Source organism: Gymnodraco acuticeps, unplaced genomic scaffold (assembly GCF_902827175.1).
Source record: "Gymnodraco acuticeps unplaced genomic scaffold, fGymAcu1.1, whole genome shotgun sequence".
Taxonomy (NCBI): Eukaryota; Metazoa; Chordata; class Actinopteri; order Perciformes; family Bathydraconidae; genus Gymnodraco; species Gymnodraco acuticeps.
Window position 1 is genome coordinate 1 of NW_022990762.1, and position 15925 is coordinate 15925.

Genomic DNA, 15925 nt, shown 5'->3' on the forward strand with positions numbered 1-15925 from the left:
CGACTCCCTGGTGTTTCAGTACAAAGACACTCTGAAGTTGGCCGTCCCCTCGCTCATCTACACGCTGCAGAACAACCTGCAGTACATCGCCATCTCCAACCTGCCCGCCGCCACCTTCCAGGTCTCACTTCAGATCCCTTATCATCATCTTCTTATCACTTAACATACATGGAGATGCTTGCATAACTGCAGAGAGGGCAAAAGTACACACATCCTTTCCTCAAGTAGAAGTACAGATACTCGTGTTTAAAAATACTCTGGTGAAAGTAGAAGTACTGACTAAACTTTACTCAAGTAAAAGTAAAGAAGCTTTGAAATGTACTTCAGTAAAAAGTACCCATAACTAGCAGCTGTTTTAAAGAGTACCTGACCTCCCTTTATATCAATAGAACAATAATGTCATTGTTAGCTAATGAATGTTTCCATGCTGAACAACGGCAACATGACAACGTTTCCATTGGTCCCTCTTCTTTAGAGAAGACCAGGAAATGATGGATACACGGATCGTGTTCAAATCAATAGGCACGCAATGACTCTAAATAATAATGATCACGCACCAAACACACATTCAGACTAAAGGAACCAGCTGTTTGGGAAATGAGAGAAGCCTAAGGAGAGAGTAAGAAAGAAGTAGAAAGTACAAGTATTTGAGTTCAAACATGTAAGAAGTAGAAAGTACAGGTATTTGAGTTTCAACATGTAAGAAGTAGAAAGTACAGGTATTTGAGTTTCAACATGTAAGAAGTAGAAAGTACAGGTATTTGAGTTCAACATGTGCAGAAGTAGAAAGTACAGGTATTTGAGTTCAACATGTAAGAAGTAGAAGTACAAGTATTGAGTTCAACATGTAAGAAGTAGAAAGTACAGGTATTTGAGTTTCAACATGTAAGAAGTAGAAAGTACAGGTATTGTGTTTCAAACTAATGTACAGGTAAGTTCAACATGTAAGAAGTAGAAAGTACAGGTATTTGTGTTCAACATGGAAGAAGTAGAAAGTACAGGATTTGTGTTCAACATGTAAGAAGTAGAAAGTACAGGTATTTGTGTTCAACATGGAAGAAGTAGAAAGTACAGGTATTGTGTTCAACATGTAAGAAGTAGAAAGTACAGGTATTTGAGTTCAACATGTAAGAAGTAGAAAGTACAGGTATTTGGGTTCAACATGTAAGAAGTAGAAAGTACAGGTATTTGGTTCAACATGTAAGAAGTAGAAAGTACAGGTATTTGAGTTCAACATGTAAGAAGTAGAAAGTACAGGTATTTGAGTTCAACATGTAAGAAGTAGAAAGTACAGGTATTTGAGTTCAACATGTAAGAAGTAGAAAGTACAGGTATTTGAGTTCAACATGTAAGAAGTAGAGAAGTACAGGTATTTGAGTTCAACATGTAAGAAGTAGAAAGTTACAGGTATTTGAGTTCAACATGTAAGAAGTAGAAAGTACAGGTATTTGATGTTCAACATGTGAGAAGTAGAAAGTACAGGTATTTGTGTTCAACATGTAAGAAGTAGAAAGTACAGGTATTTGAGTTCAACATGTAAGAAGTAGAAAGTACAGGTATTTGAGTTCAACATGTAAGAAGTAGAAAGTACAGGTATTTGAGTTCAACATGTAAGAAGTAGAAAGTACAGGTATTTGAGTTCAACATGTGAGAAGTAGAAATTACAGGGTATTTTGATGTTCAACATGTAAGAAGTAGAAAGTACAGGTATTTGAGTTCAACATGTAAGAAGTAGAAAGTACAGGTATTTGTGTTCAACATGTAAGAAGTAGAAAGTACAGGTATTTGAGTTCAACATGTAAGAAGTAGAAAGTACAGGTATTTGGTTTCAACATGTAAGAAGTAGAAAGTACAGGTATTTGGTTTCAACATGTAAGAAGTAGAAAGTACAGGTATTTGTGTTCAACATGTAAGAAGTAGAAAGTACAGGTATTTGAGTTCAACATGTAAGAAGTAGAAAGTACAGGTATTTGAGTTCAACATGTAAGAAGTAGAAAGTACAGGTATTTGTGTTCAACATGTAAGAAGTAGAAAGTACAGGTATTTGAGTTCAACATGTAAGAAGTAGAAAGTACAGGTATTTGATGTTCAACATGTAAGAAGTAGAAAGTACAGGTATTTGAGTTCAACATGTAAGAAGTAGAAAGTACAGGTATTTGAGTTCAACATGTAAGAAGTAGAAAGTACAGGTATTTGAGTTCAACATGTAAGAAGTAGAAAGTACAGATATTTGAGTTCAACATGTAAGAAGTAGAAAGTACAGGTATTTGTGTTCAACATGTAAGAAGTAGAAAGTACAGGTATTTGAGTTCAACATGTAAGAAGTAGAAAGTACAGGTATTTGTGTTCAACATGTAAGAAGTAGAAAGTACAGGTATTTGTGTTCAACATGTAAGAAGTAGAAAGTACAGATATTTGAGTTCAACATGTTAGAAGTAGAAAGTACAGGTATTTGTGTTCAACATGTAAGAAGTAGAAAGTACAGGTATTTGGGTTCAACATGTAAGAAGTAGAAAGTACAGGTATTTGAGTTCAACATGTAAGAAGTAGAAAGTACAGGTATTTGGGTTCAACATGTAAGAAGTAGAAAGTACAGGTATTTGAGTTCAACATGTAAGAAGTAGAAAGTACAGGTATTTGGGTTCAACATGTAAGAAGTAGAAAGTACAGGTATTTGTGTTCAACATGTAAGAAGTAGAAAGTACAGGTATTTGGGTTCAACATGTAAGAAGTAGAAAGTACAGGTATTTGTGTTCAACATGTAAGAAGTAGAAAGTACAGGTATTTGGGTTCAACATGTAAGAAGTAGAAAGTACAGGTATTTGGGTTCAACATGTAAGAAGTAGAAAGTACAGGTATTTGAGTTCAACATGTAAGAAGTAGAAAGTACAGGTATTTGGGTTCAACATGTAAGAAGTAGAAAGTACAGGTATTTGGGTTCAACATGTAAGAAGTAGAAAGTACAGGTATTTGGGTTCAACATGTAAGAAGTAGAAAGTACAGGTATTTGAGTTCAACATGTAAGAAGTAGAAAGTACAGGTATTTGGGTTCAACATGTGAGAAGTAGAAAGTACAGGTATTTGAGTTCAACATGTAAGAAGTAGAAAGTACAGGTATTTGAGTTCAACATGTAAGAAGTAGAAAGTACAGGTATTTGAGTTCAACATGTAAGAAGTAGAAAGTACAGGTATTTGAGTTCAACATGTAAGAAGTAGAAAGTACAGGTATTTGGGTTCAACATGTGAGAAGTAGAAAGTACAGGTATTTGAGTTCAACATGTAAGAAGTAGAAAGTACAGGTATTTGTGTTCAACATGTAAGAAGTAGAAAGTACAGGTATTTGTGTTCAACATGTAAGAAGTAGAAAGTACAGGTATTTGTGTTCAACATGTAAGAAGTAGAAAGTACAGGTATTTGGGTTCAAGATGTAAGAAGTAGAAAGTACAGGTATTTGGGTTCAACATGTGAGAAGTAGAAATTACAGGTATTTGTGTTCAACATGTAAGAAGTAGAAAGTACAGGTATTTGTGTTCAACATGTGAGAAGTAAAAGTACAGGTATTTGAGTTCAACATGTAAGAAGTAGAAAGTACAGGTATTTGAGTTCAACATGTGAGAAGTAAAAGTACAGGTATTTGAGTTCAACATGTGAGAAGTAAAAGTAAAAAGTCGTCAGAAAAATAAGTAGTGGAGTAAAGTACTGATACCAGAAAAATGTACTTAATTACGGTAACAAAGGATTTGTACTGCACTACTTCCCACCTCTGGATAACTGCACCTGTTGTACATCAGGGTTAATCATTCATGCCCTCCTTGGACACCAACACGACAATTTCTTGATGGTAGTTCTTTTGACACCTTGTCTTTCCCCAGACAACACATGTTCCTGTTTTACTGTTACCTGAACCCATCTTTGGCCTTTGAACCACTTGTCTTTTCCCATGCTGCATAACTCCGGCTCACACACTGGTTTGAGTGTTAACAAGAGTCTCTCTCCCCAGGTGACGTACCAGCTGAAGATCCTCACCACGGCTCTGTTCAGCGTCATGATGCTCAGGAAGTCTCTCTCCAGAGTTCAGTGGGTCTCTCTGCTGCTGCTGTTCGCCGGGGTCGCCGTCGTTCAGGTACATCCCTCACCTGTAGACACCTGACTCATCTCTAATGTTGACCACTTAAGTTTTACTTAGGGGTGTAAGTGCAGATAACAATCTATTGCCTGAGACTATTGCCAAAACGACGCTGTAGCTATTTAAACATATGACAACAAAAGCCTTTAACTTGTTAAAAACTTGACTGATTTAAATAAGGGAACACTTAAAAGCTTGATTTCATTTTATTTTGGGCAGTTTTGCTGGAAAAATACCTAAACTATACATTTTAATCATCCTAATAGTTGTTGCAGCTTTTAATAATTGAATGATTTCTGTTTAAAAACGTAATTCTGAGGAACATCAGTTTTCCTGCAGCATTTCATAGTTCATCCACATGTTGTCGTACTTTGTATTGATGTGCTTCTCGTCTGGCTCCATTATCACATGTTACGTTTTTCAATAACGACCGCCTTACGGCCCTCATCCCTACACACGGCGACGGGCGTGTCTGAAGCTCGACCAACAACCAATCACCTGAATCTCCTGCCCCTGACACACAAGCAGCAGTTTGATTGGCGAGAGCAGTGTTTTTCAAAGTGGGGGCCCGACCCCCGGGGGGCCGCCAGGGGGGTCACTCAAAGTTTGAGGGAAACCGGATTTAACATTTTTTTAGATGTTATTAATAACTGCATATCTATCAATCTGTGTCCTTTGATGCCAATCTTTTCATATATTTTGTTTTTGAATCACACGACCGCCCTTCAAGCCAATCAGAATCGAGCTGCCGCTACTGAGAGTGAAAATCTGCTCAGCTTTTGGAGCAAGTGAGAGCTAGTGAATATTTCGCTCTGCAGCTGGATGAGAGCACGGATGTAGCAAAAGTCGCAGTATTGCTTGCATACATCAGATTTATTTCAGAAGACAACTTTGTTGAGGAAATATTATTTTGCAAAGCACTGGAAGGTAGGACCACATGAAGAGACATTTTCCAAGTTTTAGATGAGTACATCATCTCAAACGGACTTGACTGGTCTCGTTGTGTGGGTGTGTGTTCAGATGGGGCAGTGGGGCTATGACAGGCAAAGAAAGCGGAGTGACAGCTTCGATCAGGCAGAAGGCCCCAAATGTAGTGGCAACACACTGCATGTTCCATCGGGAGGCACTTGTACACATCATTTAAAAATTGCAACAGGGGGGTCCCCGCCGAGGATAATGCTATATGGGGGTCCTTGGCATGGCAAAGTTTGGGAACCCCTGTGCTAGAGCTTGTACTGGCATATGATTATATTGGCTGACGCTTCCGTCGAAGCTTCAAAAGTTGAACATTGCTCAACTTTTGAAGCGAGCAAAGCTACGTTTTTGCTCCCACAATGCAGTTCGGCGAAGCGTGACGTCACCCCATTCAAAGTGTCAACGCACGCCGCCGTGTATAGGGGCCGTTACTAAACAACCTCTGAAATGTCCCAATGAACCAATCAGAATCGAGTATTCAACTAAGCCGTGTAATAAGTGCTGATTAATGACCGATCCTTGGTGTAATCCCTCCCCAGGTGCAGCAGGAGGGGAAGAAGGAGGCGTCGGTGTCGGACGGCGACAACCAGAACTACACCGTGGGCCTGGTTGCCGTGGTGATCAGCTGCTTGTCGTCGGGATTCGCCGGCGTCTACTTTGAGAAGATCCTGAAGGGCAGCTCGGCGTCCGTGTGGATGAGGAACGTCCAACTGGGCGTGTTCGGCAGCGCGCTCGGCATGCTGGGACTTTGGTGGAACGACGGAGACGCCATCGCCGAGCGCGGCTTCTTTTTCGGCTACACGGGCATGGTGTGGTGCGTCATCTTCAACCAGGCGTTCGGAGGGCTGCTGGTTGCCGTGGTGGTGAAATACGCCGACAACATCCTGAAGGGTTTCGCCACGTCCTTCTCCATCATCGTCTCCACGGTGACGTCCATCTACCTGTTCGGTTTCCACGTGGACCTGCTCTTCACGGCGGGGGCGGGGCTTGTGATCGGAGCCGTCTACATGTACAGCCTCCCCAAAGCGGCGCCCAGCTCCTCGTCCCCTTCCTCCGCCTCGTCCCCTTCCTCCTCCTCTTCCCCTTCCTCGGCGTCTTCAGCGTTGAACGGAGGCGTCGAGATGGAGGCGTTTCTGCCAAAGTCAGTGCTGGTGAAGTGACTCTGTCTGTCTGTTTCCTCCTGATCTCCTCCTAACTCTCTGGAACTTTCTCTGAGTTCTCTCTAACTTTGTCACCTCCTCCTGGTCTTTTGCTGACCTCCTCCTGACCCCTAACCTCCTCCTGACTTCCTCCTCTCCTCCATGTGAAGGACAGTTAGTTAAAAGGACTCGACAAATGAGAGAACTCCCTCCCGATCTCCTGCTCAGCTTCTCCTAACTCTCTGGAACTTTCTCTGAGTTTCTAACCTCCTCTTGACTTCCTCTTGACCTCTGACCTCCTCCTGACCTCCTCCTGACTTCCTCCTGACCTCCTCTGGACTTTAGGACATCCTGGCAGCAGTCAAATATAATACAAAAATACATCCTTTGTCTTTTCCTTTAATGGAAGATGTCATGATGTGAAGGAGGGTTAGTTAAAAGGACTCGACGAATGAGAGTTTACACACTTCCTCCTAAACTTTTTTTAAAGAGTTTTCTCTAACTTTAAAACCTCCTCCTGGCCTCCTCTTGACCTCCTCTTGACCTCCCACCTCCTCATGACTTCCCCCCCCCCCTTCTTGTGACCTCCTCTGGACTTTAGGACATCCGGGCACGACGTAGCCGGCTAACCTTCATGTGGATATAACGACTAAAAAGGAGAATAATTACACATGCAGAAAGTTACATTAATTTACTGTTATGTTTCCAAAGTGTGCTAAAAACTCACGTTATTGTATGATAATAATAATGTATATAACGCTCTTTAAAATACGTCTCAAGGTGCTTCACGTCAAGGGGAAACACATCACAAACTGTGGGGTGGAGTGCACCGAAGAACCATTTGAATATAGGTGTACGATAAATAAAACAAGGTGCAACTAATTCACGTTTGCTGCTGCAAGGAATTGTGGGACAGCATTATCTCCTTTCCTTTAGCAAAGGATGGTCCGGTATCTCCTTTGCTTAAGGAGACGAGAAGGGGAAGTAAAGGAAGCTCCAAACAGCTCTTACCATCTTAATGATCTGAGGTCAGTTAGAAGCTTTTTATATGGAGGAAATATTGACCGACTATCTCCTGGATTCATCTCACGCTGACGTCTCCTAGATTTCATGACTTTTCCCTGACCTCCTTTCCTTCTTCCTCCTCGCCTCCTCCTGAGCTCAGCCTCTTAAAAAACTGACATTTGTGGAGAACAAACTCTTCATCATCCTCCTCCTCCTCCTCCTTTTCAAAACCTCCTGTCTGCGGCTTTTCATCTCCTGAACTCTAAACAAAGACATCCTCCTTGCCTCCTCGCCTCCTTTTTCCTCTTGCTTTGTGGTGCAGAGGAGAGACTTTGCTTTCCTGCTTCCTTTGCTGAAGCCCCTTCTAACTCTTGATGATGATGAAGAGGAGGAGGAAGAGGAGGGAAACTCCTTAAAACGTCTTCTGCTCTTCCTCCCTAAAACCCTAACGTCTCTCTCCTCTCTCCTCCCCCTCCAACCTCAGAGATAAAGCGCGAGGCGTCGAGTCTCCTCCCCTCGCCGTCTCCATCACAGACTAAAGCACAACAGATGGAGCATGATGATGAGGAGGAGGCGGATGAAGACCACCTGTCTGTCTGTCTGTTTCCTCTCTGCCTTAAAACTCTTGACTTTACTAACTGAATGAAACGAGGAGAAGCCTTACGGGATATATGTCTGCAGTCTGATCCTCTGTCTTCACTGAGCAGCCGCAAATATATAATATTATCATCGTTTTTTATTTGCAATTAAGGATTTATTTTTGCTAATTGATCTCAGATTTGTATACAAATTATTATTGTATTTATTAGTATTTTTGTATTAAAAAAAATGTGTTAAATAAGATAGAAAAATATCCCACAGTCCAACATTTGATTTAGTCCATTTGATTTTTATTCTTTCAGGTTATTTATAGATTTTGTCTTCTAATTTAGTTACTTTTTGTTAACCGTCTCATGACAAGGACAACGCATGGTATTAAGGTTTCTCAAAATATGTGAAAAAAGTCTCGTCAAAAACTGAGATATTTAGGTAAAAAATGCAAAACAACGAAAAAATCTACAAATAAAAGTCGAATTAAAATATTGACATTTCTTCCAAGCACTTCCAAAACTCATAAATAAAAACAATAGTGATGAATAAATAAAACTCTGACACAAGAGAGTGTGCACATGTATTTATTTTGTTGACAAATCAAATGTTGGTTTTTCAAAATATGCAAAAAACGTACGATTTTTTTTGTTGTAAAATAGTGAAAAAATCAAAAACTGAGATGTAAGGTATAAAAGCCAAACAAAGATCCCCACTTCCAAAGCTCATACATAAATAAAACCCTCAAAATATCTGACACAAGACAGTGGAAACATCTTCACACACTTCCTACCCTACTTAGCGCTGGAGATAAAAGGATTTGGACTTTTTGTGTCAACATTTCTCACAGGATTTGAATATGAAAGCATCTTCAGACCTTATTTCCTCTGTTACACTCTCCTGATGCTCTGTTTGGAGAGTACAAACACCCCATAAGGATTTCCCGAGACAATTCTGAGTTCCTGTTCTCGTTTCAGAGCTTCAGACCTGATTTCATCTCCTAAAAATCTACTATCCGGAGAGAAAAGTGCCAAAAAACCCTAATAATGTTTAAAATGAAAGTCTGGTTGCCTTATCTCGCCTTCAAAAAGTCATTTCTATTCGACACTCGGAAGAAGAAAGATTTCACAGAGACATTTCTATTAATGCTGGAGTTCAGACCTGATTTCATCTCCTTAGAAATCTACTATTCGGAGAGAAAAGAGTCCCAAAAACCCCCTGAAAACGTTTTGAATGGAAGTCGCTCTGCTCAGTGAAGACAGGTCAGAGGTCGCGCTCCTCTTGCTGTCGGCGTCGCTTTGAGACGTTTGTTTTCGGTGCCTTTTAGTATTCATCTGTACAGAAAGCCATACGATTGTTAGCTGTGCAGTTCTCTCTCAAACCGCTGGATCTAAGAACTCTCCGTGTTTCTCTTCACTTGAAAGGACTCGAAGCGTCTCCTCGAATCAGCCGCTGTCTTTTTATACAAAGGAATGAATGGTAATAACGATGACTCTCACGTTGGGCGTCCTGTTGAAGGAGGCGTCCTGAATGTGTCCGTTGAGCTGCTTCCTGTTGTTCACGTTTCACTTTGGGAGGAACAGGTTTCGTGTGTTTTGTCTCTGCAGGACACGAGACACAAGAGTCTGTTTGAACATATTAGAGCCGCACGATGTGGAAGAAGCGATTATTTTGACTTAGGATATAGAGAACCACAGTGTCCTAAAACCCGGAAGTAAACTCCTTCCGGTTCCTTCGTCAAAAAGCAATGCAATTTCTCCATAGGATTTAGGAAAACAGCTGGAAATAAGGTCTGTGGTTGAAACACATTTAAGAGACGGGTCACGTTTTGTTCAGCCGGATAATCTCCACATGTCTATCCTACTTTTATCATTTTCGAAGCATAAATCTAGTCGCAAGAAGCAAAATGCTAACGTTATGCTATAAAGGAACTACAGCAGGGTCGCTGCTTCAACGTCACGCCAACTTACACTGAACAAAAATATAAACGCAACACTTTTGTTTTTGCTCCCATTTTCCATGAGATGAACTCAAAGATCTAAAACATTTTCTATATACACAAAATAACCATTTCTCTCAAATATTGTTCACAAATCTGAAAAAAACTGTGATAGTGAGCACTTCTCCTTTGCCGAGATAATCCATCCCACCTCACAGGTGTGGCATATCAAGATGCTGATTAGACAGCATGATTATTGCACAGGTGTGCCTTAGGCTGGCCACAATAAAAGGCCACTCTGAAACGTGCAGTTTTGCTTTATTGGGGGGTCTGGGGGGGTCCGAAAACCAGTCAGTATCTGGTGTTAGGGTAATGTTGTGAATCGAGTGGCCTGTGTTCGTCGTCCATAACACACGCCTGCCCATACCATAACCCCACCACCACCATGGGCCACTCGATTCACAACATTACCCTAACCCAGTGTTTCTCAAACTTTTTCATACCAAGGACCACTTAACCATTAAAAAAACACTCGCGGACCACCTAACTCCACAAATATCCCAAAACACATCGTTTTCCTAGAACAGATTATAAATCGCCTGAAAATGGTACGAGCAAGTGGCCACATGTGTGACGAAGGTGTTGCCCTGGGCTATATCATGCAATAGAAAGTGAAACTTAAGCTCACTTCATTGCGGAGATATTCCCGCGAGAGTGCGGAAAACTTAAATTTATTTATTTATTTCAAATGTGAAATTGTACCAATATACTCACAGACCACTAGGGGGCGCTCACGGACCACCAGTGGTCCGCGGACCACACTTTGAGAAGCACTAACCCTTCCCCTCACACCAGATACTGACTGGTTTTCGTGGTGGGGTCACTGCTGATGGATTTAATGTCGTAGAGCAAAACATGATCCGTCTCTTCAATGTGTCTCAAACACAGACCTTATTTCCAGCTACTTTCCTAAATCCTATGGAGAAATTGCATTGCTTTTTATCGAAGGAACCGGACGTGGTAAAAATGCTAAACTTACTTCCGGGTTTTAGGACGCGTCACTGCGGTTCTCTATAGGAGGTATTGGTCATCATCATCATGGTGGGATTTTTTTAAGAGGCTCTGTACCAAACAGCTCCACAATACTTTAATTTAAAACGGTATTGTAACGCTTTCATCCCGTATTTTCGCACTAGTACATATTGCAATTTTGATCAAATTCCCATTATTGAGCCGCCCTAGAACCGCCTGAATTTCAGATTGTGTGCATTTTAATAACCACACAGTTATTTATTATAAATGGACTATAAATGGATCAACTTGGGGCAATAGTTATTGAGTTATCTGATCTGAGAAGGGACTTATTATTCTGGGGAAAAACCGGACATTTCCAAGAAATTCAATTAATGAAACATTATTTTAATTCTATTTCAGAGAATACGACGGCATATTAGAGTCAATTAAATAAACAATAATATAACAAAGTAAGGGGTGATATACCGAGAGCTGAAAGGCCTTGTAGGTTAGGGGGTTACGGAGATGGTTTAGAGGAAAACGTGAATTTAGGAGATTAAAATCACACATTTACGGGGAAGAAAGTGTGATTTATCGGCGCTTCGTTGTTGTTTTACTCCTGCAGATCGACATGGAGATAAAATACAAAAAACAATAACAAAATAGTTTGTTTTCCTCCCAAAGTAAACAAATATCTTCTATTTTTTGTATGTCTTTATCGGAATCAAGAAGAGAACAAGAGAGTTAATTTTTTAATTTTTTGTTTTGGGAACTTTAAAAAAAAGTTTATATATTAATATATCGGTTGTTTTTATTTAATGTGGGAATGAAAGGCTGTGTGTTTTGGGTGTGTGTTGGTGGAGGAGAAACAGGAAGCTCCGTTACACGTTATTATCCTGTTGGTTTAATTCATTTTCATATTTTATTTTGGGAAATAAAAATTAATCGTAAACTGAGAGCCGTCAAGCAGAAATATTTGTACTTTATTTAATTTTTTGTATTCTGTTATCTTAGTCATAAGCCAACAAGAAGTGTGTGTGTGTGTGTGTGTGTGTGTGTGTGTGTGTGTGTGGTGTGTGTGTGTGTGTGTGTGTGTGTGTGTGTGTGTGTGTGTGTGTGTGTGTGTGTGTGTGTGTGGTGTGTGGTGTGTGTGGTGTGTGTGTGTGTGTGTGGGTGGCTAAATAAAGTTAAGACCACTCTTTTTATGATACATTTAATTTAAAAAAAATGACATTTATTTTCTGCTCTTTAAAATGATAATAATAATAAAAAATGTAGTAAGTTGCAAAGAGAGATATTTTGCTTTTACAATTTTGAAAATATGTATTTTTTTTCATGACTCAAAGTAAAAATCACTACAGACGAGTTCTTCAGAAATCACAGGATTAATGATTTGTTATTATTTTTGTCTTCCTCCTCCTGTGTGTGGGATCGTTCTGACGGGACGGACGGGTTTCCCTCAGTTTGATAGTTGTTGAACCTGTAAATACTTCTTTTGGTAAAGTTTTATATAAACACGGACATGAACTCAAAGACTCTGCAGTTTGTCTTAATTTGTAGTTTAAAAGGTCACCTATTATTAAAAACCCTCTTCTTCATGTCTCTTCTACATCAACATGTGTCCCCTCTTCTTCATGTCTCTTCAACATCAACATGTGTCCCCTCTTCTCCATGTCTCTTCTACATCAACATGTGTCCCCTCTTCTCCATGTCTCTTCTACATCAACATGTGTCCCCTCTTCTCCATGTCTCTTCTACATCAACATGTGTCCCCTCTTCTCCATGTCTCTTCTACATCAACATGTGTCCCCTCTTCTCCATGTCTCTTCTACATCAACATGTGTCCCCTCTTCTCCATGTCTCTTCTACATCAACATGTGTCCCCTCTTCTCCATGTCTCTTCTACATCAACATGTGTCCCCTCTTCTCCATGTCGCTTCTACATCAACATGTGTCCCCTCTTCTCAATGTCTCTTCTACATCAACATGTGTCCCCTCTTCCTCATGTCTCTTCTACATCAACATGTGTCCCCTCTTCTTCATGTCTCTCCTACATCAACATGTGTCCCCTCTTCTCCATGTCTCTTCTACATCAACATGTGTCCCCTCTTCTTCATGTCTCTTTTACATCAACATGTGTCCCCTCTTCTTCATGTCTCTTCTACATCAACATGTGTCCCCTCTTCTCCATGTCTCTTCTACATCAACATGTGTCCCCTCTTCTTCATGTCTCTTCTACATCAACATGTGTCCCCTCTTCTTCATGTCTCTTCTTCATCAACATGTGTCCCCTCTTCTCCATGTCTCTTCTACATCAACATGTGTCCCCTCTTCTTCATGTCTCTTCTACATCAACATGTGTCCCCACTTCTTCATGTCTCTTCTACATCAACATGTGTCCCTTCTTCTTCATGTCTCTTTTACATCAACATGTGTCCCCTCTTCTTCATGTCTCTTCTTCATCAACATGTGTCCCCTCTTCTTCATGTCTCTCCTACATCAACATGTGTCCCCTCTTCTTCATGTCTCTTCTACATCAACATGTGTCCCCTCTTCTTCATGTCTCTTCTACATCAACATGTGTCCCCTCTTCTCCATGTCTCTTCTACATCAACATGTGTCCCCTCTTCTTCATGTCTCTTCTACATCAACATGTGTCCCCTCTTCTTCATGTCTCTTCTACATCAACATGTGTCCCCTCTGTGGAAAGAGACTCTGAAAGTTTCAGGAACAAAGATTTTCTCTCTTTTTGATCCATTTCTATAAAAACCTGTCTGAAAATGAGCTGATCAGATTTTGGCCACTTTATGATGTCATAACGATGTGTTGTCTTGTGTAACCATTAGCCAATCAGCAACCAAGGTAACCCCCCCCCCCCCCCCCTTATCACCTGAATCTCCTCTAGAGCACCATTGAGTTCTTTGTAACCAAATGTCTCTCAGAGGGGCGTGGGGAGGGGCTCCTTATTTTTCATCTAAAATAACAGACAGAGAATCAGCACTTTGGAAACAGGGCTGAAACAGAGGGGATTATGGGTAATTCTGCAATGATCTGTTTGGTGTTTCAGCCAATCAGAGACAGGCTCTGTATATATCTGAGACCTGTGATATATTGATGAAAAACAGTATGATAGGGGACCTTTAATACCTTCATAATTGTCTTATTTAGTTAAAAGACACACACACACACACACACACACACACACACACACACACACACACACACACACACCACACACACACACACACACACACACACACACACACACACACACACACACACACACACACACACACACACACACACACACACACACACACACACACACACCAGAATGATGGTTCTTTATTCAAGATATTGTAAGGTTTCCTCAAGATAATTGTTTATTTCATAGTCATGGCATAATGCTATACTATATTTAATTAAAATGTATAAATAACAGAACTATTACACAAAACTGAACCATACAAACATTTTTTATTAAAAAGAGGAGGTATGACGCGTTGAAGGACTGTTAATTGCAATACAATGTGTATTTATTATATTTGTGTTAAATAACAATAAATATGTATATTTTTTCTTTTAAATGTGATATTTGAATAAAGGTATTCTCTTTTGTATATTTCCAGTAATGTAAACACACAAAAGCGAACCTAAAACAAAAGGAAACATTTATTCATGCTTCACAAATAATACAATTCTTCTCAATTCTCAGTGACTTAGCATAAAAAGTGTAACTCACCAAAGATGTTTCATAACATAAACATTATTTAGCAGAAATGTGCCAATACAGTGATGCATGACATGTAAGTGATAAACTAACGACTCGACTCCCGATATTAATTGAAATGATTTTATTGACTTAAAAATTATCGTATTTCTTCCACAAAGAAAATAAAACTCCGCTCCACGGCGCACCAACGGCTGGAACTGCGACAACAACAACTTTACGGCAGCGCGGTCCAACTCTGTTCACAGTTTCTGATCCACTGACAAGTCCTTAACGTGAAACCCCACGGCCCCGCGGAAAACGCAACGTCTTGCAAGAAACAGCGTCTGAGGGCTTCTTAACATTTAACAAACTATGAATGTGTCATACTCACTTAACGGGAAGAAACTCAGCTTTCAGACAATATTAAAAATGTTTAGCAAAACGTAACACAAGGGTAATAACAAAGGCTCTGAATTAGCCCTGAGTGAAAAAATGCTAACGCACTTAGCACAGAACTCACGTTGAAATACCCTTATTAGTTATCGGATCTGCACAGACAAGATATTGATTAGCAAGCTGAGATTCCACAGATTCCAGACATATAAGTATCATCACTGAGCGATCAGAACTCTGGACATGGGAAGCAAAACCAGACATCACACCACGTAGCATTACGGAGCAAACACGGCCAATTCGTTTTACCTTTTGCTGTTTCTGATCAAAAGTTGTCTTCAATGGCATTAAAACGATAAAAACGCTGCTGAAGGTTAATCCATAGATTAATCCATAGGTTAATCCACAGGTTAATCCATAGATTAATCCATAGGTTAATCCACAGGTTAATCCATAGGTTAATCCATAGGTTAATCCACAGGTTAATCCACAGGTTAATCCAATGTGTCTGTCACTTTGAAATGATTACTGATAATCCATCAATCCATTTTTATGTCAATAACAGAGATTTCATATTAGCTGCTATGATAGCTACCAGAGTGTATGACAGCTTCCGGTTCCGGGGCATTCTGGCTGCGCATCACTCATTCACCAATGGGTAATGTTGAGATGGATTTTAGGAACTTCCCCTCGATTCTATTGGCTCTAACGGTTCAAAAGAGGTGTCAATCATCGAGGGGGGCCAGAGATATGGAAAATCCACCCAAATGACCCCAGACGTGTTTTTTTTTTGCTAAATCTCTCTAAAAAGGTAAAATGTCACTTGTTTTGCATCAATCTTGATACAGGGTACTTATTATATGTTATAGTTTGGATTCCTACAGCTTTTAGTCTACTATCCCATCATTCAAGGATGGTTTTCACTAAGTAATGTTTTTTTTGTTGGACGGACACTATCATTTACATTTTTTTTACTGTGTTCAATCTGATATTACTTTAAAATAGAAACATCTATATTAATTCTGACTGTTCTA

At 40.0% G+C, this 15925-nt stretch overlaps 1 protein-coding gene across 1 annotated transcript; it reads left to right on the forward strand.

Annotated features, from left to right (window-relative positions):
- Positions 1–4: 4 nt before the first annotated feature.
- slc35a2 (solute carrier family 35 member 2) lies at positions 5–8275 on the forward strand (the record flags this gene model as incomplete). The annotated part of the gene is made up of 4 exons (XM_034232297.1): positions 5–121; positions 4001–4123; positions 5641–6242; positions 7730–8275. Coding segments are annotated over 4 exons (897 nt in total), but the record flags the coding sequence as incomplete, so codon positions are not given.
- Positions 8276–15925: the final 7650 nt, after the last annotated feature.